General features: G+C 33.3%; 3 protein-coding genes across 3 annotated transcripts; all 3 read left to right on the top strand.

The window, feature by feature from the left end:
- The first annotated feature begins 268 nt into the window (after positions 1 to 268).
- On the top strand, positions 269 to 4,395 carry LOC135142562 (zinc finger X-chromosomal protein-like). The gene is made up of 7 exons (XM_064074281.1): positions 269 to 373; positions 1,185 to 1,747; positions 1,814 to 2,189; positions 3,313 to 3,561; positions 3,680 to 3,864; positions 4,292 to 4,328; positions 4,375 to 4,395. The coding sequence occupies exons 1-7, from the start codon at positions 269 to 271 to the stop codon at positions 4,393 to 4,395; spliced, it is 1,536 nt and encodes a 511-aa protein (XP_063930351.1).
- An 11,402-nt stretch (positions 4,396 to 15,797) lies between these two features.
- LOC135142563 (RE1-silencing transcription factor B-like) lies at positions 15,798 to 16,820 on the top strand. The gene has a single exon (XM_064074282.1). The coding sequence runs from the start codon at positions 15,798 to 15,800 to the stop codon at positions 16,818 to 16,820; it is 1,023 nt and encodes a 340-aa protein (XP_063930352.1).
- Positions 16,821 to 18,605: 1,785 nt separating this feature from the next.
- LOC135142564 (zinc finger protein 595-like) lies at positions 18,606 to 19,439 on the top strand. Its single transcript, XM_064074284.1, has one exon. The coding sequence runs from the start codon at positions 18,606 to 18,608 to the stop codon at positions 19,437 to 19,439; it is 834 nt and encodes a 277-aa protein (XP_063930354.1).
- Positions 19,440 to 26,082: the final 6,643 nt, after the last annotated feature.

Genomic DNA, 26,082 nt, shown 5'->3' on the forward strand with positions numbered 1-26,082 from the left:
CCTATAAACGCCATTTTTCAACTTCCCCCAAAGAAAAATATCTAATGGCGTTAGATCAGGGCCAAGCGTACTCTTCTCTAGCAATAACTCTTGGTCCAAACGCTCTGTATAAATAGTTCCTAACGTCTCTCTGATAATGAGCGGGAGCGCCATCATTTTGAAACCAAATTATTCTTCGTATGTCTAGCTTTGCGTTTTCCACCAGTTCAGGTAAAATATTCTTTAAAAATTTTAGATACATAGGTTGGTTTAAATTTCCTTCAAAAAAATGTGGACCAATGACGTGGTTACCAACAATTCCGCGCCAAGCATTAACTTTGAAAACTACTTGAGACTGCTCTTCCTGATATCAATGGGGATTTTGCTGGGCATAGTAATGGGAGTTGTGTCTGTTTACATACATGTTATTGGTAACTGTGGCTTCATCCGTAAACAAAACGTTAAATAAAAAATCTTCATTGTCACGTATTTGAGCCCTCACGAATTCGGAAAACACTAACCGTCGGATAAAATATCGTTCTATTAAATATTGGACAGTTGTCACATGGTATGGATGAAATCGGTTGGTGTTTAAGATACTGAAAACCAAACCCAAACTAATCTACATTTGTCTTACAATCTGTCTTTGACTCACGTGGGAATTTCTGCTACAATTTTATTCAGAACAGCTTCATTATCCGGCGTTGTTACAGTTCGATTCCTAACTTAATTTTTTTTTAATTGCCTAAATGCTCGTAATTTTTTTTCAAGTTTTCTAAACGCTTGATTTGAGGAAATTCTTCTGTTTGGATATTGCCTGGCGTGGAGACGAACAGTAGCATCAATATTTTTGTGACAGTTTCCCGATATTAAAAGCGTGTCTGTTTTTTCAGAAAATGCAGAAAATATCACAAATAAAATTGGAATCATTCAAAAATCGGGAACTGAAAAATCGTAAAATCGAAAAACCTAAGAACAGGCAAATTTAAATTTGACGCCAACGTGCTTTGTTGCGATTAGTGGGCATGAATGCGGAAATTAATGTAATCTATTTTGACTGGCGGATCAAATTCGTGAGGTTATGTTCGGCAGAATTGCACGTGCGGGAAGAAAATTTTACTCTTGTTCCGTATTAACTGTGCTCCAACAAGTTTTGGGTAAGAAAAGTGCCAATTCTCTTCCATTGTGTGATAAAACGATTTCAGGTGGACAACATGTCAACTCTGGAATACTGTCAAGGAATCACAACACGTTGCAGATCTGCATGGCAAAACGTTCACAACTGTAACCTATGTCCCTATTTTACAACTTCGCTTTTCTTTATGGTGAACCACGTGAGACGACACCGTTCATCTCTGGAGGAATTTACTTGCGACAACGCCAAAATTGAAGCTTATTATTGTAAAGACTGTGATTATAAGACGGAACTAACAGTTTTGTTCAAACAACACATTTATAAACATCACGGCCTTAAGAGAGAATCTGAAAAGGTTTTTTCAAGTGAGGATTTCCGCATACAAACCTACGTTTGCCAAAAATGCGACTTTGAAACAAATCTCTCGTTGAACTGGCTTCAGCACACTTTAATATGTACGAGAAATAAAGAAAATCTTCAAAATGTGAACTTTGCAAAAGAAAAGATTACAAACAATTCCGACTTTAACCAATGTCACGAAATGCCTTGGTGTTATTGTGCTGAATGTCCCTACACAACTAAACTCCAAAAATATTTGAAACGTCACATTAAAAATACCCATTCGAACAAACGGTATGCATGCGATAAGTGTCAATATAAAACTAGACGTAAAGCAAATTTAAGACTCCATATAAATAGTCTCCACATAGATGAGGACGATATTGAATGGCACAAGTGCCAAAAATGTCCATTCAAGACCAAAGCTAAAGCTAATTTAAAGAAACACATAAAAAACTTACACTTGAAGGACGAAGATGTTAAATGGTACAAATGCAATGTGTGTTCTTTCAAAACTAAGCACAAAAAATCCTTAAACGTACACGTAGGAATAAAACATCTAGATGAAGAAAAAATTAAATGGTATGAATGTGAAAATTGTCCATACAGAGCTAAACTACCGTCGCATTTAAGAAATCATGTAATTTTTCAACATTTGGATCAAGAAAAAATTAAGTGGTACGACTGTGCGAACTGTCCATACAGAAGTAAAGCAAAATCTAATTTAAGAAGGCATGTAAAAATCCATTTGGATATCAAATCGTATTAGTGCTTCTATTGTTCATATAAGACGAAACGCAGTAATCTTAAGTAGTACAAATGCGAACATTGTCCTTACAAAAGTCAAAGTAGATAATCTTTTTATAAACACATAAAAAGCGGTGTGACATTTAGTTGATTATAAGCGGGGTATGCCCATATTTAGTTGAATGTAGTAATACCTGTATGTTTTCTTCAGCCACTCTATGATGTGCTATAATTTGTGACTTCTTTTGATTAAGATATTAAATAAAAACTAATTGAATGTTTAATTTTTCACATTACATACTTTTAATAAATACTTAACGCGTTTTTAAAATAAAACACATAATATGCAAAACATAAGGTTCAAGAAGTACATGACTTCATAACGAGACAGTAAAGTGAAAAATGGAATGAGCACACCTGTTCATTGTTTCCTTGTTGACCTTCCATGTTTATTGCTGTCAATCATAAGAATTAAAAAATTTGAAGTTGATGCGACTTAAAATCCAAAATCAAGTAATTACAAAAAAAAATATGAAAAACAAAAAATGGAGTAGTTGAAAAATTCGTAAAATTAGAAAACTAGGAAATCGAAAATCGAAAAACTGAAGAAAATTTAAAAGACCAAAAATCGATGCCAGTTAGAACCCGTGGTTAGACCATTCAAACTCGCGCCAAATTAAATTGAAGCAATATGCTTTGTTGTGATTGGTCGACACGGTTGTGGAAATTAATGTAGTCAAGTTGAATTGCGAATTTTAATTTGTGCGGTTATGTTCGTTCAAGTTGTACGTGTGTAAAGAAATATATAATCCTTTCCGGTTTTAACTGTTCTCCAACCAGATTTGGGTAAGAAAAATGCCAGTATTCTTCCACAGTGTGATAAAACGGTTTTAGGTGGGCAAAGTATCAACTTTGAAATACTATGAATGAAGTAATCACAACAGCTGGGAGGTCTTCATGGAAAAACGTACGCACTTGTACTTACTTTTCAACTTTGCTTTTCCTTATGACGAACCACATGAGACGACACTGATTCCCCCTGGAAACATTTACTTGTGACAACTCCAAAATGGAAGCTTATCACTGTTAAAACTAATCACTGTGATTTTAAGACTAATCTGACACTTGTGTTTAAACAACACATTAATACACATGACGGCCCTAAGAGGGAATCTAGTGAGGAAACATCTAGTGAGGAATCATTTAGTGAGGAATCATCTAGTGAGGATTCCAGCATAGAAAACTACGGTTGCGCAAAATATTATTTTGAGCCAAATCTGTCGTTAAAGTCGTTTCAGCATATGTACTTCAGCATGCACGGAAATGAAAGAAAATCTTCAAAGTGTGAGTTCTTTGAAAGAGTAATAGTATAAGTCGTATGCATGCGACAAGTGTACATTTACAAGCAGATGGATTGGAAATTTAAAAGTCCACATAAATAGAATCCACTTAGATGAACAAGATGCTGAATGACACAAGTGCCAAAAATGCCCATTCAAGACCAAAGCAAAAACATATTTAAGACAACACATAAGCAACTTACACTTGAACGACGAAGACGTTAAATGGCACAAATGCAACGAGTGTTCTTTCAAAACTAAGCGTGGAGCATCTTTGAAAAAACACGTTAATTACAAGCATCTAGACGACACAAAAATTAAGTGGTACAATTGTCACAATTGTTCCTATAGAACCAAACAAGCATCGAACTTAAAAAGTCATGTAATCTGTCAACATTTGAATAATGAGGAAATTAACTAGTTCAAATGTGGACAGTGTTCATTCAAAGGTAAAACAAAAAGTAGTTTAAAAATTCATGTATTGTATAAACATTTGAATGATGAGGAAATTAAATGGTTCAAATGTGGAGAAGGGTAAAACAAAAAGTAAATTAAGAAGACATGTAAAGGTCCATTTGAAGATCAGATAGTATCCGTGTGATTATTGCTCATATAACGCAGTGAATATTTAACGCGTCATATAAGTAAATAACCATTTGAATGGAACTGAAGTTAAATTCTACCAACTGTCCTTACTAAATTAAAAGTTGAGCATCTATTTATGAACAGGAAAAACACGTGTGGGTTTTAGTTGTAGTTTAGTTGAATGTAGTACTATAATTTTGAATGTATGTATATCTATTTTTATTAGTTCGTTTGTTTTTTTTTGTCTAGCATTTGTCTCAGACCCTGTAATATGTTATATTTTGTGACTATATTTTTATTAAGATTAGGATTAGAAACATTTTCAATGTTTTTTTATCTTCCATAAGTACATAAAATAATTTGGTGTCCCAATTTGAATTAAAAGTTCGCTTTTGAATAATTCTAATCTGAAAATTGAATTAAGAAAATCGTCAAACATCGACAACCATGTGCAACTTTAATGTCTTCGCTGTTAGTTTGGCAGCTCGTTTAGGGAATTTGTAAATCAGGTCTTTTTGGTTGATTGTTTGTCTGGTGTAGAGGTACAGCCACTCGGTAACCATGAAAGTTACCTAGGTTAAGTTTATTTTGGTTTGATAATTTCATAAAATTGCCTTTGTTTCAACGAAACTTAAATCGTACCGACGGCGACGCCACAATGTGTGAATTTTTGACCATGTTGTTAACACGTGGTGTAAATTTGTTGATTGCTATAAATTCACCGTTCATGTTAGGATTTTTAACCGTTCCTGATTCTAACACAATTTAGCAGTCATTAAAATTGTTGTTTTTTTTCTCACGCAATCTGTCGAAATTATACATTTTATTTTCCTTGTATGACACCGAAAAAATAAGCAACTTTATTCTATTATTCGTTTAAAGGGATAGACGGTTTTTCTTCCTTAAATATTAGATATTTAAATATAATAGATTCTCATTTTGAAGTTTAAAATAGTAATTGGCATTATTCATAATTTAATTTTGAGCATTGATTTGTTTCTTTTTGGAAATTAGCTGTGAAGTGAATGTCGTTGTGAATTCGAAGAGTGAAAGGAGATTTTATGCTGAATTTGTGTTATGTTTTATTTGTTCTATGACTTTAATTTTGGAACATTTATACTGGGACACGCCTTTTAAAGCGACGTGTGTACTGGACGACATTTTGTGGTTGGGCCATATTTAACATCTGTTTTATCTTTGCAATGATCTGGGAATTTGATTCACGATGCAGTTTTAATTCATTAATTTTGCTTTATTAGGGTAAATGTGTACAAGAGTGCGCATATGTATAAGAGTACGCACTGATGATTTCTGCTTATTAGTGCCATCTGGGTAAGATGAAGTTATACCATTCAGAATTTAATGTTAAACCTGAGATAAAGGTGCAAAAGTAACCTGAATATAGTTTATAGTTTGGTCGTACTGACGATTTTATGTTCACACGTTGTGTGGATGTAATTTTTACCGCTCATAGTTTTAGTTTTTTGTAAGGTACGTACCAGTTCTTTTATTTTACAGTAATAATTTTCATTAGTTGTAACTTTTAAGGTGTCGTTATACACCAACAGTTTTACACTTTCTGTCCATCAAAAGCTTTTAACTTTGAAAACATTAGGTTATGTACAAATGTACAAGAGTGCGCAGCGAGGTATTGAATAAGAGTGAGCATTGCTTGCAATACGTAGTCTAATAGTCTTGGAGATACATATCATACGATAATGAATTATTTAACTGTACTACTTTGTACTGCTTCTCGACTTGTGGGGTGGTGGTTATGGTGATTTTTTTTTTATTTTTACTTCCTGAGCGTGTTGTAATCGAGTCCGTCGACCGACTCTCTATTTTTACGTTTTCTCGTCTTTTCAAGACCCCTAGAGTACGAAGAAATAGGTCTCCCGTTTTATGTGTAGTCTGTAGTCACTTGTTCCCATTTATTTTCACCTTAGAAACAAATATTTTTTCATAAAATGTAATGCGTACTCATAAGCGTTCAAATGCGCACTCTTGTGCAATGAACTGTCTAAGAGTGCGCATTTACACATCTTGACAAAAATTGAAATTACTCTTAAAATATAGTGGTGTTGGGGCGTACAATTAAATATATCTGATCTCCAAACATGTATATAACGAACCCATATCATAAAATTTGTCTATCCAAAAAAATTAAAAAGTTGTTGACAGTTTTACACTAAGTGCGTACTCTTGTACACATTTACCCTAAATAAAAAAACTTGAAGCAGCTGCCGTAGGCGCCATCGGACGCAGTAGATATAGCGCATCCTTACGGGGGCACCGCGACATGGTTGTACGTAGCTGTGGTTAGTTTGAACAGACAGTCAAAGACCGGATCTAGAACGATTAGCGCTACACGTTCTACGTCTCTTAAACTGTTGAATTAAATCGTGTTGTTTTTCTTCTGACTGCCAATAAAACAAAAACAAAAAAAAATGCCAACACACAACCATCATAACAGTGTGTGCCAGGACATACGTTCGCTTTAGATAAGATGTTGCAAACTAGAGAACTGTGTAAATTTAACAAGCTGCATTTATGTGATCGAAATTTATAATCGTGCATTTGAAAAGAACAAGGAGATTTTATAAGACGGAATATAATGTTTTCGCCATATTTTTGTATCGTAAATTCAAGGCACTTTTCCACTTTTGCGGTTCACCACTTGCATTAGAATGAATTCCGCTATTTCAAAACACTACGTACGATTCTATCTTGTTGACGCTCACCGTTCATGGCTGTGACTTCAAAATTTTCACGGGTTTTCGAATTTTGTTCACATGTAAATTTTGAACGTTTGGGTTAGCACAAGATCATCACAAAGCTCCCAATATGAGTATAAGTGTAATAGCGTATACAGGGTGTTATTGAAAGTTACGTACAAAATAAAATCGGCGATTGGTCTGGAAGTATGAGTGCTAAGTAAAAAAAAAGTTCAGGTAAAAATGTTCTCCTTTTAGACATAAAAATTATTAAAATTTATGTCCAAATTCGTTGTCCATCCTTTAGTATCGTTTAAAAAGGTTGGATATGTGTTAATTTTCCCCTTCTAATTTTGATAACACAAAATAAGTTTTCCAGACTTCTTAGACTTCGCGAATAACTGTCAATTTCGTTGTACGTACCTTTCAATAACAGCCTCTATATCCTCAGGAGCCTCATTCAAAAATTAGTCAATCTGCTTTTTACTAAAAATTCTTAATTTTTTGGATGTACAAGATTCACTTTGTATTTTCAGGTATCTCCGTAACTTCGAATAATTCGATATGTCTACGTTTTGGTGATTAGCCGTATAGCCGTTGAAAGGTTGGGTTAAATTTTGTTTCTTGCAACTTCTTTTTTATAAGCCCCAACATCAGCTTGTGTAATTAGTGTAAAAGCAGTTTATTAACAAAAAAATAGCCGATTATTTAACAACACTAGTTCTGGATGATTTCCATAAGTTATGATTCACGTTTGTAACTTCTCACTCTCACCCGAGTTTGTTATTTTATAAATAAAAACTAAATCTAAACATTTTCCAAGCTCAAAATTAAAAAATTGAAAGTTGAAACTTGGAACAATTGGAAAAAATGTCAAAATTAAAAATGGAATAGTTGAAAAATCGGAAAAATCAAAAACAAATCGTAAAATCGAAGACCTGACGAACATTTAAAAAACCGAAAATCGGTGTCAATTAGAAAACATGCTTAAACATTTCGAATTTGCGCCAATTTGAATTTGACGCCAATGTGTTTTGTTGTGATTGGTCGGCAGGCTTGCAGAAATTAATGTATACCAGTTGCACTGGGAGTTTTAATTTGTGCGGTTATGTTCGTTCTAATTACACGTATGTCAAGAAATATTCATTTCCGCTTTTAACTGTGTGCCAACGGGCTTTGGATAAGAAAAATGCCAGGATCCTTCCAGAGTGTGATAAAACGGTTTTCGATGACCAGAGTTTTAACTTTGGAATAATGTGAAGCAATCGTAATTAGGTGGGAGGTCTTTATGGTAAAACATACACACTTGCAAACTATGCCCTTATTCTTCAACCTGCTTTTTCCTTATGGCAAACCACATGAGACGACACTGATTCTCCCTAGAAACATTTACTTGTGACAACACCAAAATGGAAACTCATCACTAGAGAGCGGATTTATAAGCACAAAAAAAAATAAGAATAAGCGCTTAAATAAGCACATTTTCAATAAAAGTTTTATTTTAAGCAAAAAAGCATTAAATAAGCATAACACTTTCATTAAAAAAGTTTTATTTTAAGCAAAAAAGCATTAAAAACATAATCATATTACAAATCAAAGAACACTTCTTAGAACTTTGGATAAAATTATTACAATAATCCTAGACTTTATATTTTACACACGTATTTCAGTTTTCTTTAAAACAATTTATGATTGTAATATGTTCCAAGTTGTCCACTGTCAAATTTTTTCGCCGATCATTTAAAATGTGTTTAAAATTGGAGAATGTGCGTTCAACATCCACACTCATTGTTGGTGCAAATTTGAATTTTGCAACTAATGTTGAATCTAACTCCAAATTTTCCACCTTCTGGCCTTGTAAAGCACGAGCAACGTCGGAAAGAACACCAAAACCTGCATTTTTATTTAACACTTCCTCAAGTTTTTGAGATACTCTAGTACCAATATCACCCCTTACTACGTTTGCTTGTTGTTTAAATTCTTTCACTAAGCTTATGGCATCTACCAACAACATGTTGGGTTTTACTAACTTTTCTATTACCTCACATACGAATTGATAATTGCTTCTTAGAAAAGCTAGATCTTGTCGCAAATCTTTGTTTTCCAAAATATTTATGCAATCTTTAATCGATTGAGAAGAATCTTCGCTAAACTCCGTGACTACTTCCTCAAATTCTTTAATATATTTGCCATAGTAAAATGTGGCCTGTAACCATGTTCCCCACCTCGTTATAATCGGCTCTGGGGGCAATGGTATGTTTGGAAAATTTTCCTTAAAATGTTGCACTCTTAGTGGGGCTTTAACAAAAATCTTTTCAGCATTTGCCACTAATTTATTAACAGTCTGCAAACGTATTCTTTCAGCCACTCTGTTTAAACCGTGGGCAATGCAAGTAGAGTGAATTAAATTAGGGTACAAATGGTACAATATTTTTAGATTATTCCCTGCTTTCAACATATAAAGAGCTGCATCCGAGATCATCAATAAAATTTTATTTGCCGGAACGGCATTTGGCAAAAATAGTGACGTAAGACTGTCATTTACAAATCTGGTAATCGTATTGCCATTTGTTTTATCTAACATTTTCAAACTTACTACATACCCTCGACTAGGGAAATTTTCATTTAAGATTCCAACAATTAAACTTGCCACGTATCTTCCACAACTATCGGTTGTTTCATCATCAGCGAACCATAAATAATTATCTCCAATGCCATGTTTAATTTTGTTGTAAACTTGCTGAAACACTGGGCCTACATAATTTTTTCGGAGAGTACTTTCAACCGGAATATGTCGATTGCAGTGTTTTTCAAGGAATTCTTGAAGAGGGCCTTTCTCCAATTTTTTTAAAGGTATATTGGACTGGATCATCATTTTACATAAATCTAAATTAAACTGCAACTGCTCATCTTTTGTGGAAGTAGATGCAACAGATTCATGTATGGTCTGCTGTTTAATTTTAGAAACTTCAAACATTTTCTTCCTTTCTACATGAAGAATCGTTCTGACATGTTGCGTCACGTTATATTTTTTATCACTTTGAATCTAAAACAACGTACATATACAGGATTAACAAAGGAAAATAGATAAAAAAAATTAGTGGGCTTACGTTTTTCACACAAGCTCTGCAGAATATTTTGTTGTTTTCAAATTTTAATTCTAGAAAATCCCTTATCCACTCATCCGGCGTCGATTTTACTTTTGGCATTGCCGAAAAAGAACATCTGGTTAAAAGCTTTAATTCATTATCAACGGAAGTAAGGATTTAAAGTCATAAAATCTATGGAGTATTTTTCCAATCCTATAATAAAATTTTATTACCCAAACGACCGGAACCTATTCACAGAAACGGTCTTGAGTAAGTGTACTTCAATGGTCAAGTCCAGGTAAAATGCATACGTTACGATACGGCTAACTAACAAATATTTGTCATCCCGACAGGGCGGGCATTTGAACAAAATATGCATTAAAACTCATATTCGTCGAAAAAAGCATTAAATAAGCATATAAGTTTTAATATGCATAAAATTGAAAAAAAAGCAAATAAGCATAAAAAAAATGTGTCAAATGACTCCACATTGTATCATATTTACAGATATAAAAAAGTTTTGAAGTGCTTACATTTTTCACAAAAAGCATTAAACCTAGAAATCTGCTCGCTAGTCATATAAATAATTCTCATAAGAATGGAACGGATGTTAAGGAGTAAGGCTTTTAATAAGTTGAATGTAAATACGTAAATTTTTGTTTAGTCAATATTTTTTTTTCGTTTGTGTCAGCACTGTGTGATGTGTTACATTTTGTGGCTATATTTTCGTTCAGATTTTGAATAAAAAAAATCAGATGATTAATTTTTTGTATTACGTACATTAAATAAATAAAGGCTTTTAAAAAATAAACCACATAAGATGCACAACGTAAGGTTTAATACACGACGTCACAAGTGGTAATCTGAAAAACCCAATGAGCACATCTATTCGTTGTGTCTTGTGTCCCTATTGACCTTCCACATTTGTTGTCATCATTGATCGATCCCCATTTTGAGATTATGTGGATCAGAAATATACGTTCGTAGACAAATTTTTAAATTATAGAGGCTCGTTTTCGATGATTAACGTTCAAATCTCCTTAATTACGTGACAAAGACATCATCGTCTGCCCCATAGCAATATGTTATTAAAGAAAAAATCGAGACATCATTTTTGATGTAAATGTGAACCTTACCATCTCAGATTTTAATCGTATTTCAGGAAGATGATAAGCTTATCTGGAACAGAAAATTATAAATTTTTATACGTATTCAACAGGTACTTTTTTGATAATCTCATTTTAAAAGTTATTAAATAACAACATAGAGGGTTGCTAAAAATTATGAAAGCACTTGAATATCGCGAGAACGGTTTCTGCAACTTGATTTTTTTTAAATAGCACTAATAGTCAAATATTCCGTGATTAAATAGTGCATTTTTTTTGAGTTCAGAAGTGTAACGCAGGCACTATTTTATTTTTGCCAACATGAAAACACTGAAAATCAGAAAATCGTCGCTAACCTTGAAAATACTATCACCTGTCATAATCCTAGCGTAGGACACTTTTTTCATAAATTATGCTAGTGCCCATATTATGCAACTCAAATAAAGGTATAAATATTCATTTAAATGCGATTTCCAAATAATTTATAAAATATTCTACAAATAACAAGATTCCGATTTAATGATTCTAAATAATGAATACATTGTTATGTAAGCTTTTTGAAAAATTTTAATTAAAATTACATTATTGAAAAAAGACCAAATTAACACTTAAAAAACAATAATTTTACAACAAACGTTGACGTTTAGTTAGGTGTGCTAGTGTTATGTCGAATGTATATAAGTCAATTTTTTATTTAGTTGGTTTTTTTTTTATCATTTGTGTTAATGTGTTATATTTTTTGACTCTGAAGAAATAATTTAATGTTAAATGTTTTTATCTTATAAATATATAATATACAAGACAAATTTCACAAGAATTAGTGCAGTACTTTCAGAGATGATGGATACTTTACTGTGTATAATTAAATGAATTTAAATTGAACTGTAGGTCTTCTGTCTGTTATTGGAAATTTTAGGTGTATTCTAGAAATCTCATGTATATGTTAAACATGGTAGATCGTTGATGAAGTTATCCGTTCATCCTATTGTGGTGTCCCGATTTTAAAAATTCAACTTGTGCAGAAAAAAAAACAATGTCGCGAAAAAGCATTTGAAAAATAAAAAATACATTCAATTACGTAAGCAGTGACCCATATTGCAGTCGTTTTTATAAGCCAGAAAGGTCTTTCATTGAATTTATTAAAAATATAAAATAATAGCACCAAGCTCAATTCGTGTCCGAAGTGGTACTGACGTCCTCCCATTCCCCTCCATCGTCGCCCAAGGCGGTGATGTCATCACCACCATCACGGAGTTCCAGAGCTACCGGCCGGCGTCAGCTAAAGTGGTTGCCGCTTAAATTTTTAGGAAATTTTTATAAGCCAGCGCACGTAGAATTGTATTAAGAGGTCATTCATTTCCTTTTTTTGGCGAGTTATTTGTTGTTTGTTGTAAGTGAAACCACCTATTAAAGTTGGTACGTAATTGCGTATTATCCGTTCACGATCTTTATATAGTAGGGTTGGCCATGAAAATCTAGTGAGTTTGTTGGTATTCGATGCAGAAGAATAAAAATTCCCTGAACTTTTTTCCTTAGGTTATGTTTTATTAAATTAAAGGTTAAAAATATGCCAGAAATATCAACATTGTTGCCGATACTTTCAGTTTTCAGTAGCAATAATCAAGTTAACGGTATCCATTTCTTAGAAAGCATAAAACTTTACGCTATTTAAAACAGTTATTCGGCTTTTTGTAAGTATTTATTTCATATGTAAGGAACAAACACTAAAATTTCACTTAAACATTGCTTTTGCATACGACTATTGTCGCATGCCACATTTAGCATCTCATCTTTAATTCTCAATCATCAGTTCGTTCTGCTCGCCCACTCTTCTTAGAAATGGAAATTTCGACCTTTGGGAACAGCCTATTTCCGTATCTTCCAACTTCTTTTTTCACTTTTCTAAGATTACTAAAAGGGTTAGTAAAAGACAACGACCTTGCTCTAGTGCTGTGACGGGTTTAGCTCTTCTGAAACATTTTTCCGGCTTTGAATTGAATGATTTATCCATATAGCTATTACTAATGCTTAGGTAGTGCTCTTTATTTGCTTTTACTAAGTACTTCCAAACGCTTATTAATAAGAACGTTACTATACGCCTTCTCCAGGTCCATGAAGAGTTACAAAAAAAATGAAAATGCTTAAAATTTGGTGCACAGTAACAACGTGGATGATCTAACTAAAATTATACTTATTTTGTTGTACGTCAAGTAGTTTTTCACATACTACCTTGAAAAATTTAGGACGAAAGATGCGTAAAAATATCACCCCCCGACAAGCTACAATTCACTTCATTTCCATTATTTCGCTATGTAAATCTGTATCATCACCGTCATTTTCCAATTCAGATTCTGAATCAGATTCACCTAGCGAAATAATGAAAGGAGGTATAGATTCGTACGAAAGATTTCCCATATTTTTTTCCCAATCTGCCAAAATAAGTTTTTCACAATGTTTACAAAAATTTTGCCACATGCTTGGAGTACATTTAGAAAGCGCCTCAAGCCATAATTCTCCACCCTATTTTTTAATGAAGGTTGAGAATTTATATGCTTGTTGCAATAGTTCTTACAAAATCCCCACGCCATTTCAATTGGATTATATTGACAATGGTACGGAGATAATCTAAGAACTTCATGGCCACTTTCTCTTAATATCTCGTCTACCAAATATTTTTTTCTATTGTTTCTGAAGAATTTAATTAAATCCCACAACTGTTTCTTCGAAATTTTTTTGTCAAATTCAACGCTATGTTTACAGAGCCATTTCTGCATTTCACATTTTTTACAAGAAAAAGTGGGTGGTTTATCCAAATGAACCGAATGATACGGTGCATTGTCTAAAACCACCACACATTTTTGGTTCAACTTTGCCAAAGCTGGAATGAGCTGATTAACCACCCAATTTTGAAAAATTGTCCCGTCCATCGTTTTATGATTGTCTCTATCGTTATTTTTTGAATTTAAAAAATTGTTACAACCATCCAAGAACCCCGTTGAACGACCCGCGCGGAGAATAGTAAACCTTGATCCTTCACTTTTAATTTTGGTGGGATTGCTTTTTAGATCAATATCGTGCACCCAGCGACGAATGGACGAACCATTTTGATAGATCCATGTTTCATCCAAATACGCGAAAGTCAAATTTTCACAAGAATTTAGAAGCTGTAAATATGTTCTCAAAAAAGTAATTTTGGCTGCAACGACATGTTTTTGTTCACATAGAATTTTGCGACCATTTACTTCCCTGTGTTTATAACCCATTGACTTAAGAATTTTGTATAATGTGGTTCGCCCCCTTTAAATTCCAACTGTTCCCTAGAATATGCCAAAAGAGTATCTACAGTGAAATATTCGTTTTTTTCATTAAGTTGCCAAATTTGTCGTTGCAGGTCTTTCCGAAATAAATAATTTGTAAATAAATCCGTTGGTTTTCGCTTGCCAGAGTGTGATGTTTTTAAATTTTGGTCCCCTGTTGATAAAATTTTCGCCACAGTTGATGTTCCTACCCATGAGAAAAAAAATTAAAAAATATTTTACAGCATATCTTACATTACAGAAAATATGTTCGAGACCCTCATAGTTACTTCTTCGAAAGAAAGATCGGGCCTGTCTTTTCGAAACTGTAAATAACATCTTTTTATTTCAATTTTTTGTTGCAGGAAAACTATTTCAGGCATTTTCTTTTTAAATAATGTCGCAATGATCTGTGAATCCGTCACAATGTCAAATTTATCTATGCTGACAAAATTAAAACATGTGTTTACTTAATTAAAAAATTGGGTCTAATAATTCTGATCTAATAAATGAAACAGAAAAGTGGCAATCCAGCTCAAAGCAAATGTCAATCAGACTACTGACATACAAAAAACTAAATCATCAAATCCGTTTATCCAACTTAAAGAAAAAATATCAAAGCCTACTTTACTTAAAAAAAAATCGAATCGAATCGCATTCAACCCCACCCTTTCCATCCAACGAGCGTCGTTAATCAAAGTGCAGTTAATTTATGCTTTTCTAGTCTGAAATATGCAAAAATTTTACTAATCCATCAAACACGTGTTATTTTGACAATCTTCATAAAGTGTGACGTCATTCAATGTTGTGCATTTATAAAGTTGATAGGGATATCGGTGTCCACATGAAACGCCCAGTTTATCAACAAGTTTCCATTCGTAGGTGTTCTAAATGATTTTCCCAAAGTTATGATTCATATTTATTTTCTTAACAGCTCAACCGAGATTTTAAGATAGCACTTTGATTTGATAAAAACTGACTTTAAATATTGATTTAACTATTTTGAAAAGAAAGAACATTGAAAATTATTACATGTATCACAACCCTACTTCGGTCATCTTCCTTCAGAACGAGGTAAAACCATGAATTAGGGGAGAGTGAAGAATTTAAAGTTGAAATCTCGAAAAATTGCAGAAATTATCACAAATAAAAAATGAAATAATTGAACAATCGGGAAAAGAAAAAATCCAAAAGATCGTAAAATCGAACATTAAAAAAATCTGAATTTTGGCAAATTTAAATTTGACGCCAACGTGCTTTGTTACGATTGGTCGGCATGGATGCGGATATTAATGTAATCTATATTTGCTCTGGCGGTTTTAATTCGTGAGGTTATGTTCGGCCGAATTGCACGTGCGGGAAGAAAATTTTAATCTTTTTTGGTTTTAACTGTGCTCCAACAAGATTTGGGTAAGAAAAGTGCCAGTGTTCTTCCATTGTACGATAAAACGATTTTAGGTGGACAACATGTCTACTCTGGAATACTGTCAAGAAATCACAACACGTTGCAGATCTTCATGGCAAAACGTTCACAACTGTAAACTATGTTCCTATTTTACTACTTCGCTTTTCTTTATTGTGAACCACGTGAGACGACACCGTTCATCTGCGGAGGAATTTACTTGCGACAACGCCAAAATTGAAGCTTATTACTGTAAAGACTGTGATTATAAGACGGAACTGACAGTTTTGTTCAAACAACACATTTATAAACATCACGGCCTTAAGAGAGAATCTGAAAAGGTTTTTTCAAGTGAGGATTTCCGCATACAAACCTACGTTTGCCAAAAATGCGACTTTGAAACAAATCTCTCGTTGAACTGGCTTCAACATACTTTAACGTGTACGAGAAATAAAGAAAATCTTCATAATGTGAACTTTTCAGAAGAGAAGATTACAAACAATTCCGACTTTAAGCAAACTGACGAAATACCTTGGTGTTACTGTGCTGAGTGCTCCTATAAAACTAAACTCAAAAAATATTTAAAACTTCACATTAAAAATAGCCATTCGCTCAAACGGTATGCTTGCGACAAGTGTCCATATAAAACTAGACGTAAAGCAAATTTAAGACTCCATATAAATGCAATCCACTTAGATGAACACGACATTGAATGGCACAAGTGCCAAAAATGTCCATTCAAGACCAAAGCAAAATCTAATTTAAAAAAGCACATAAAGAACTTACACTTGAACGACGAAGACGTTAAATGGCACAATTGCAATGAGTGTTCTTTTAAAACTAAGCATAAAAGATCCTTAGACGTGCACGTAGGAGTAAAACATCTAGATGAAGAAAAAATTAAATGGTATGCATGTGAAAATTGCCCGTACAAAGCTAAACGGGCGGCGTATTTAAGAAGTCATCTATTTAATAAGCATTTGAGTGATAGGGAAATTAAGTGGTACAAATGTGGAGACTGTTCATTCAAATGTAAAATAAAAAGTGGTTTAACAAGGCATGTAAAGAGGCATTTGAAGATCAAATAGTATACGTGTGATTATTACTCATATAACGCAGAGAAAATTTAAAGCGTCATATATATAAATAAACATTTGAATGGAACTGAAGTTAAATGGTACCAACTGTCGTTTTTCCTAGCATTTTGGGCCAGACTCTGTAATATGTTATATTTTGTGACTATCTTTTATTAAGATTATGATTATAAACAGTTAATTTTTTTTACATTACATACATTAAATATTGTGCCGCCTAATTTGAATTAAAAGTTCGCTACGAAAAAAGAAACAGCGACGCATTTGAATAATAATCTGTATTTGAAAAATGAACGGGATAATCATTAATGTTACCTAGGTTAACTTTATTTTGGTTTGGTAATTTCATGAAATAGCTTTTGTTTAAACGAAACATAATCGTACCGTCTTCCTAGTCGGAAATATGTGAATTTTTAACCATCTTGTTAACACGTATAAATTTGTTGATTGCTTTTAAACTTACCGTTCAACTTAGAGTTTTAAAGCGTTCCTCACTCTAACACCATCTAAATTGAACGTTGTTAATTTATTTCACGCAATCTCTCGAAATTGTACATTTTACTTTTTTTGTATGACACCGAAGAAATAAGCAACTTTATTCAAGTGAAATAGGTAATATTTTGAATTGTGAAAATTATAGTAATTGGCCTTATTCACGATTTAATTTTAAGCATCAATTCTCTTTGAAAATTAGCAGTGAATTAAATGTCGTCGTGAATTCGAAGAAGGAAAGGTGATTTTATGCTGATTTTGTGTTATGTTTTATGTGTTCTATGATTTCAATTTTGAAACGTTTAAACTCGGACACACCTCTCAAAGCGACGTGTGTACCGGACGACATTTTGTGTTTTTGGCGATATTTAACATATGTTTTATGTAAGTATGTGATGAGGGAATTTGATTCAAAATGTTGAACTTTAACATGTATGAGAAATAAAGAACTTTTCAGAAGAAAAAATTACAAATAATTCCCGCTTTAAGCAAACCTTATCAATATACATTTTTTTTATTTATGAATAATTTATTATGCTTACACCAAACAATAAAATTATCAATATTTCTCTTTTGAAATAAACAGTTTTCCCTAGAATTAAATACAAGTGGTCCAAAATGGGTCCCTTGTGTTACCCCATTTAGTTCTGGATGATTTCCATAAGTTATGATTCACGTTTGTGACTTCTTAACCAAGTTTATGATTTTATATATAAAAATTATATCTAAAAATTGTACAAGCTCAAAACTGAAAAATTTAAAGTCGAAACGTAAAACAATTGCAACCAAAATTAAAAATAAAATTGCAATATTGGAATCGGAGAAATCAAAAACAAATCGTAAAATTGAAGACCTGAAGAACTTTTAAAAAACCAAAAATTGGTGTCAATCCGAATTTGCGCCAATTTGAATTTGACCCCAATGTGTTTTGCTGTGATTGGTCTGCACGATTGCAGAAATTAATGTTTGTCGCACTGGAGATTTTAATTTGTGGGGTTATGTTCGTGTGTAAAGAAATGTTTAATTCCTCCCGGTTTTAACTGTGTTCCAACGGGATTTGGGTAAGAAAAATGTCAGTATTCTTCTACAATGTGATAAACCGGTTGTAGGTGGCCAGAATATCAACTTTGAAATATTGTGAAGCAATCGCAACAGGTGGGAGGTCTCCATGAAAAAACATACACACTTGTAAACTATGCCCTTATTCTTCAACCTCTCTTTTCCTTCTGGCGAACCACGTAAGACGACACTGATTCTCCCTGGAAACATTTACATGACAGCGCCAAAATGGAAGTTTATCAGTGTAAAGACTGTGATTTTAAGACGGTAGTGACACTTGTGTTTGAACAACACATTAATGAACATCACGGCCCTATAAGAGAATCTAGAGAGGAAACATCTAGTGATGAAATATCTTGTGAGGAAACATCTAGTGACGAAACATGTAGTGACGAAACATGTAGTGACGAAACATCTAGTGAGGATTCCAGCCTAGAAAACTGCGTTGGCGCAAGATATTACTTTGAGCCAAATCTGTCGTTAAGGTCGGTTCAGCATACTTCAGCATCCACGGGAACGGAAGAAACTCTTCAAAGTGTGAGTTCTTTGAAAGAGAGTGCCACATACAATTCCGACTTCAAGCAAACCCACGAAACACCTTGGTATTACTGCGCTGAATGTTCCTTCAAAACTAAACTCAGCGAATATTTAAAACTTCACACTGAAAATTGCCATGGGAACAAACGGTATGCATGCGATAAGTGTCCGTTTAAAAGTAGTCGTAAATACGATTTAAAACTCCACATAAATAGACTCCATTTAGATGAACAAGAAGTTGAATGGTTTCACTGCCCAAAATGTTCATTCAAGACCAAAGCAAAATATAATTTAAGAAAACACATAAATAACATACACTTGAACTACGAAGACGTTAAATGGTACAAATGCAAACAGTGTGCTTTCCAAACTAAGCATGGATCATGGAGTTTAAAACAACACGAAATTGCCAGGCATCTAGACGACTCAGAAATTAAGTGGTACGAATGTGGAAGCTGTTCATTCAAATCTAAAACAAGAGATAGTTTAACAAAGCATAAAAAGATCCATTCGAAGATCACATAGTACCATTGCGACTATTGTTCATGTAATGTAGTGAACATTTAAAGCCTCACATGAATAAGCGCCATTTAAAAGGAACTATAGTTAAATGATACCAACTGCCTTTCAAAATTAAAAGTGGAACAAAAAAGCGTTAATTGAGGTTTAGCTTGGTTTAGTTTAAGGTTAAGATTAAAAACATTTTATTATTAATATACAAGTGCAAAACGAAAAGTTTAATACATGATGCTACAATGAGACCGCAAAAGTATCACAGTTATTCATAACGACAAAGATTGTATAAAAAATAACTACATGAAACATGGAAAATTTTAACCAAACGATATTTTTACAATATTTATGTTGAATCGAATGTGTGCCGATCGTTTCCCAAGCGGCTTGTTGTCATTAAAGATTTTTGTGACGTTAATATAGATTAGAATAGATTTGTCTTGTAGTTGTTATTCAATTATAGTTTTACCTGCTGGCTTGATTATTTAAGTGCCCCATCGATCTGATAATTTACTTCTTTTTCGCCGGATGAGGAAACTTTTGTTCCAATTTCTGTCATTGGTTTTGGCAATACACAGTGAACTTTTCGTATTCCAGAAACAGAGTTCGTTTTTGAAACATTTCATTAATAATAATAATAATTTTGCGACGAATGCAGAGGGTTTAAATTTCATTCATCATTCGCAAAAGCTGGCACTTGTTATTAGTTTCCATTGACACCCATTGCTTGAACGTAATGTCATCCATCACATCTTCTAACTTTTAATTAATGAAACGATTAATTTATACGTACCAGGGTCCTCAGAGAATTCATTCACATGACATTCTGGATGCCCAGAAGGATCATAATTAGGGTCCGGATTTATATGACACGAAGCTTTTCTGAAATGTGCATACATTTTTACAAAATTTCATTGAAAGTGCTTTTGGTAATTTTTAATGTGATACAAAACGTGTTTAAACTAATCCTAACAAGATAAAAGTTAAAATATTTAAAGGATATTTAAATTTCAGTTCCATCAAACAGCGATACAAAAAAAAAACAAAATTGGACACACCTAAGTCCACCATATACAATAAATGTAATATGAACAGCTGCAACATTATATTGTTTACCATAATTTAAAATGAAGTGTTTTTCCAAATTGTCAGCTATGAAGTTTTGAGGCCTGTCAGACAAAATATATACTCCCCACAAAAATTATCGCTCCACCGTCAAAATTTTGTATATTTCTAATTTATATATATGTAGTAGAAACATATCGGTCGAAAATATATTAAATATTGTCGTTATTTGGCTCTGTCTTGCATACATTTATCCCTAATATATACGTGGTACCTAAACGTAGTCCGGATCACTACAAAGTAGGAGGTAGCTGATAATTTTTGTGGGGAGTATCTTTGTATTTTGAAAAATGTCCCTTGTGTTCCAAGTTGTCCACTGTAAAATTTTTTCGCCGATCATTTAAAATGTGTTTAAAATTGGAGAATGTGTGTTCAACATCCACACTCGTTGTTGGCGCAAATTTGAATTTTACAACTAATGTTGAATCTAACTCCAAATTTTCCACCTTCTGGCCTTGTAAAACACGAGCAACGTCGGAAAGAACACCGAAACCTGCAATTTTATTTAACACTTCGTCAAGTTTTTGAGATACTTTAGTACCAATATCACCCCTTACTGCGTTTGCTTGTTGTTTAAATTCTTTCACTAAGTTTATGGCATCTACCAACAACACGCTGGGTTTTTCTAACTTTTCTATTACCTCACATACGAATTGATAATTGCTTCTTAGAAAAGCTAGATCTTGTCGCAAATCTTTGTTTTCAAAATATGTATGCAATCTTTAATCGATTGAGAAGAATCTTCGCTAAACTCCGTAACTACTTCCTCAAATTCTTTGATATATTTGTCATAATAAAATGTGGCCTGTAACCATGTTCCCCACGTCGTTATAATCGGCTCTGGGGGCAATGGTATGTTTGGAAATTTGTCCTTAAAATGTTGCACTCTTAGTGGGGCTTTAACAAAAATCTTTTTACCATTTGCCACTAATTTATTAACAGTTGGAAACTGCAAACGTATTCCTTCAGCCACTCTGTTTAAACCGTGGGCAATGCAAATAGAGTGAATTAAATTGGGGTACAATATTTTTAGATTATTCCCTGCTTTCAACATATAACGAGCTGCATCCGAGATCATCAATAAAATTTTCTTCGCCGGTACGGCATTTGGCAAAAATAGTAACGTAAGACTGTCATTTACAAATCTGGTAATCGTATTGCCATTTGTTTTATCTAACATTTTCAAACTCACTACATACCCTCGACTAGGGAAATTTTCATTTAAGATTCCAACAATTAAACTTGCCGCGTATCTTCCACAACTATCGGTTGTTTCATCGACAGCGAACCATAAATAATTATCTCCAATGCGTTGTAAACTTGCTGAAACACTGGGCCTACATAATTTTTTCGGAGAGTACTTTCAACCGGAATATGTCGATTGCAGTGTTTTTCGAGGAATTCTTGAAGAGGGCCTTTCTCCAATTTTTTTAAAGGTATATTGGACTGGATCATCATTTTACATAAATCGAAATTAAACTGAAACTACTCATCTTTTGTGGAAGTAGATGCAACAGATTCATGTATGGTCTGCTGTTTAATTTTAGAAACTTCAAACATTTTCTTCCTTTCTACATGAAGAGTCGTTCTGACATGTTGCGTCACGTTATATTTTTTATCACTTTGAATCTAAAACAACGTACATATACAGGATTAACAAAGGAAAATAGATAAAAAAAAATTAGTGGGCTTACGGTTTTCACACAAGCTCTGCAGAATATTTTGTTGTTTTCTAATTTAAATTCTGGAAAATCCCTTATCCACTCAACCGGCGTCGATTTTACTTTCGGCATTCTTTTAAAATATTAGTAATATTACCAAAAAGAACTCAACATGTAACAAGGGAGAACCACGTATAACACTGTACTACGACAGATGCGATAGACTGATGGCTGTGAAATAAACGGTTCATTTACTTAAAAGTTTCCATTAGAAAAATTTTAAGGTAGGTAGTTGGGTACAATAATCCTTTTTTCTAGAAAATCTTCAACGGTCTTGCCGCAAAATGCCGACAGAAAACATCTGGTTAAAAGCTTTAATTCATTATCAACGGAAGTAAGGATTTAAAGTCATAAAATCTATGGAGTATTTTTCCATAGATTTCCTATAATAAAATTTTATTACCCAAACGACCGGAACCTATTCACAGAAAGGGTCTTGAGTAAGTGTACTTCAATAGTCAAGTACAGGTAAAATGCATACGATACGATACGCCTAACTAACAAGTATTTGTCATCCCGACAAGGCCGGCATTTGAACAAAATATGCATTAACACTCATATTCGTTGAAAAAAGCATTAAAGAAGCATATAAGTTTTAATGTACATAAAATTGAAAAAAAAGCAAATAAGCATAAAAAAAATATGTCAAATGACTCCAAATTGTATCATAGTTACAGATATAAAAAAGTTTTGAAGTGCTTACATTTTTCACAAAAAGCATTAAACCTAGAAATCCGTTCTCTAATAATCAATAAAATAACGAAACAGTTTACTCACGCGTGCCTCGTGTATTAGCAGAGGCGACTGAAAATCATTTATGTATAATCATTCTTAATTTAAGACAAGCAGCGGGAACACTTGTTGAGACTGTACACGTGAGAGTCAAACAGAAAAACTGCAAACAATACCGACGGTCGTCCAGACTTTTATTGCTCCAACTTCCGCTTATTCTATAAAACACTGGATTTTATTTTAATTTTTGATGATGTAGTTCACAATTGGTTGATTACAACTTGTCTGTACCACATTCACGGAAATTAGTCAGCGCAACAAAACAAATGCATGCCTGTAATGTTAATAAAGTAAATGTAAACAAGCGTGATACGCCTATGGTTCAAACGAGTTTTGTACTTTATGAAATTTTGTGTTTATCAAATTGGGTTGGTGCAATATAGCACTAATAATAACAGTGTTGTTTCTCCAAATTTTCGGGAAAGTGGAGTGAGCTATTCCTGATTTAATCAATTACATAAATTGACTCATTATTAAATTTTTTGAACCACCTGTAAAGAAAATCTAAAAAATATGAATGGAATGATAAATCACAACTATCGTCTCATCATACTTTGCACATTTACGATAGGATTTATTCAGCAAAATTTTGAGGTGACTTCACCAATTTTTTTGGGGAGGGATGAGCAAATACATTTTGACTAAAAATTTGCCATGCCTATGATAACTTTAAAACATCTCCAAGGTTTCAAAGCATTCGGTTTTGTAGTTCCTGATAAAATCAGTTAAATAAATTCAACAATTCATTAATTGTCTTGAGTCAATTTGAATCATTTATAATCAGGTGCAGATTTTAATAATGTACAAGGGCATTAAATCACGACGCAAATAATTTTCAACATCATGGACAATCATTTCTGGATCGATACGTCCTAAGTAATATTAATGTTGTTTTTCCATAGTACGCAGGAATGAGGACGAAGTTTTTTCCCCGTTATTAAAGATTTTGATTTGGACGCTGATTTCGACTTCTTTAGTAGATATCTCGTCCATTCGGAAATCTTCTTATCACCAATAGGGGCCTTTACGGATTTATCGGTGGGAACATTCAAAATATTAATGACCTTATCGCGTTTATCGGTGTTAGACACGTTTATCAGTGAAGGAGTAACGGCGGACGATTTGTGTGTTTTCGCTATCCTTTTTATAGTCGCAGATGCAGGTTTTTGCAGGTGGCGGGTTTGACACACTGTTTCCGAAGTTATTGCTCGGATGTGAAGAATTTAATAATCTGATTAGATCCTTATTAGTATTCTTAACTGCATTAAGTTCCAATTTTACTTTTTCAAGTTCCGAAAGTAACTCTGCATTTACCTGATATATTATCTCCCTAATAATTTCAACACATCCATCACTCTTGTTCGGAACTGATAATTTTCACGTTGAGACGTTCTACATACTTTGGATGAAACACTCGTTCACAAGTAATACATTTGCGGTCTACCACATGCTTTCGAACGCATTCCGCTATTTCAAAACACAAGGTAGGGTTGCATCTTCTTGACGACCACCATTAATAGCTATCACTTCAAAATTTTCACGGGTTTTCGAATTTTGTTCACATGTCAATTTTGAATGGTTGGCTTGGCACATGATCATAACACTCCCAATATTATAATAATCTACAACTAAATAGTATAAGTATTTATTTATCCTCAGGAGCCTCGTTCAAAAATTGGTCTGTTTTTTTACTGAAAACCCTTGATTTTTTGAATGTATTTTATGTATCACTTTGTCTTTCCAGATATGCCCGTAACTTCGAATACTTCGGTATGTCTACGGCTTGGTGATTAGTCGTTTAGCCATGTTATGTTAAATTATGTTTCTTGCAATTTCTTTTTTATAAGCCCCGACAGCAGCTTATGTAATTAGTGGAAAGGCAGTTTATTAACAAAAAAATTGCCGCTTATTCAACAGCCCGACTTCTGGATGATTTCCATAAGTAGAGTGCGGATTTCTAGGTTTAATGCTTTTTGTGAAAAAGTAAGCACTTCAAAACTTTTTTATATCTGTAACTATGATACAATTTGGAGTCATTTGACACATTTTTTTTTTATGCTTATTTGCTTTTTTTTCAATTTTATGCATATTAAAACTTATATGCTTATTTAATGCTTTTTTCGACGAATATGAGTTTTAATGCATATTTTGTTCAAATGCCGGCCTTGTCGGGATGACAAATACTTGTTAGTTAGCCGTATCGTATCGTATGCATTTTACCTGGACTTGACCATTGAAGTACACTTGCTTAAGACCCTTTCTGTGAATAGGTTCCGGTCGTTTAGGTAATAAAATTTTATTATAGGATTGAAAAAATACTCCATAGATTTTATGACTTTAGATCCTTACTTCCGTTGATAATGAATTAAAGCTTTTAGCCAGATGTTCTTTTTCGGCATTTTGCAGCAAGACCGTTGAAGATTTTCTAGAAAAAAGGATTATTGTACCCAACTACCTACCTTAAAATTTTTCTAATGGAAACTTTTAAGTAAATGAACCGTTTATTTCACAACCATCAGTCTATCGCATCTGTCGTGGAACAGTGTTATACGTGGTTCTCCCTTGTTACATGTTGAGTTCTTTTTGGTAATATTACTAATATTTTAAAAGAATGCCGAAAGTAAAATCGACGCCGGATGAGTGGATAAGGGATTTTCCAGAATTAAAATTAGAAAACAACAAAATATTCTGCAGAACTTGTGTGAAAACCGTAAGCCCACTAATTTTTTTTTATCTATTTTCCTTTGTTAATCCTGTATATGTAGGTACGTTGTTTTAGATTCAAAGTGATAAAACATATAACGTGACGCAACATGTCAGAACGACTCTTCATGTAGAAAGGAAGAAAATGTTTGAAGTTTCTAAAATTAAACAGCAGACCATACATGAATCTGTTGCATCTACTTCCACAAAAGATGAGCAGTTTCAGTTTAACTTCGATTTATGTAAAATGATGATCCAGTCCAATATACCTTTACAAAAATTGGAGAAAAGCCCTCTTCAAGAATTCCTTGAAA

Source organism: Zophobas morio, unplaced genomic scaffold (genome assembly GCF_036711695.1).
Source record: "Zophobas morio isolate AGI-343-1 ecotype UQ-CSIRO unplaced genomic scaffold, CSIRO_AGI_Zmor_V1 ptg000049l, whole genome shotgun sequence".
In the NCBI taxonomy this organism is placed as follows: Eukaryota; Metazoa; Arthropoda; class Insecta; order Coleoptera; family Tenebrionidae; genus Zophobas; species Zophobas morio.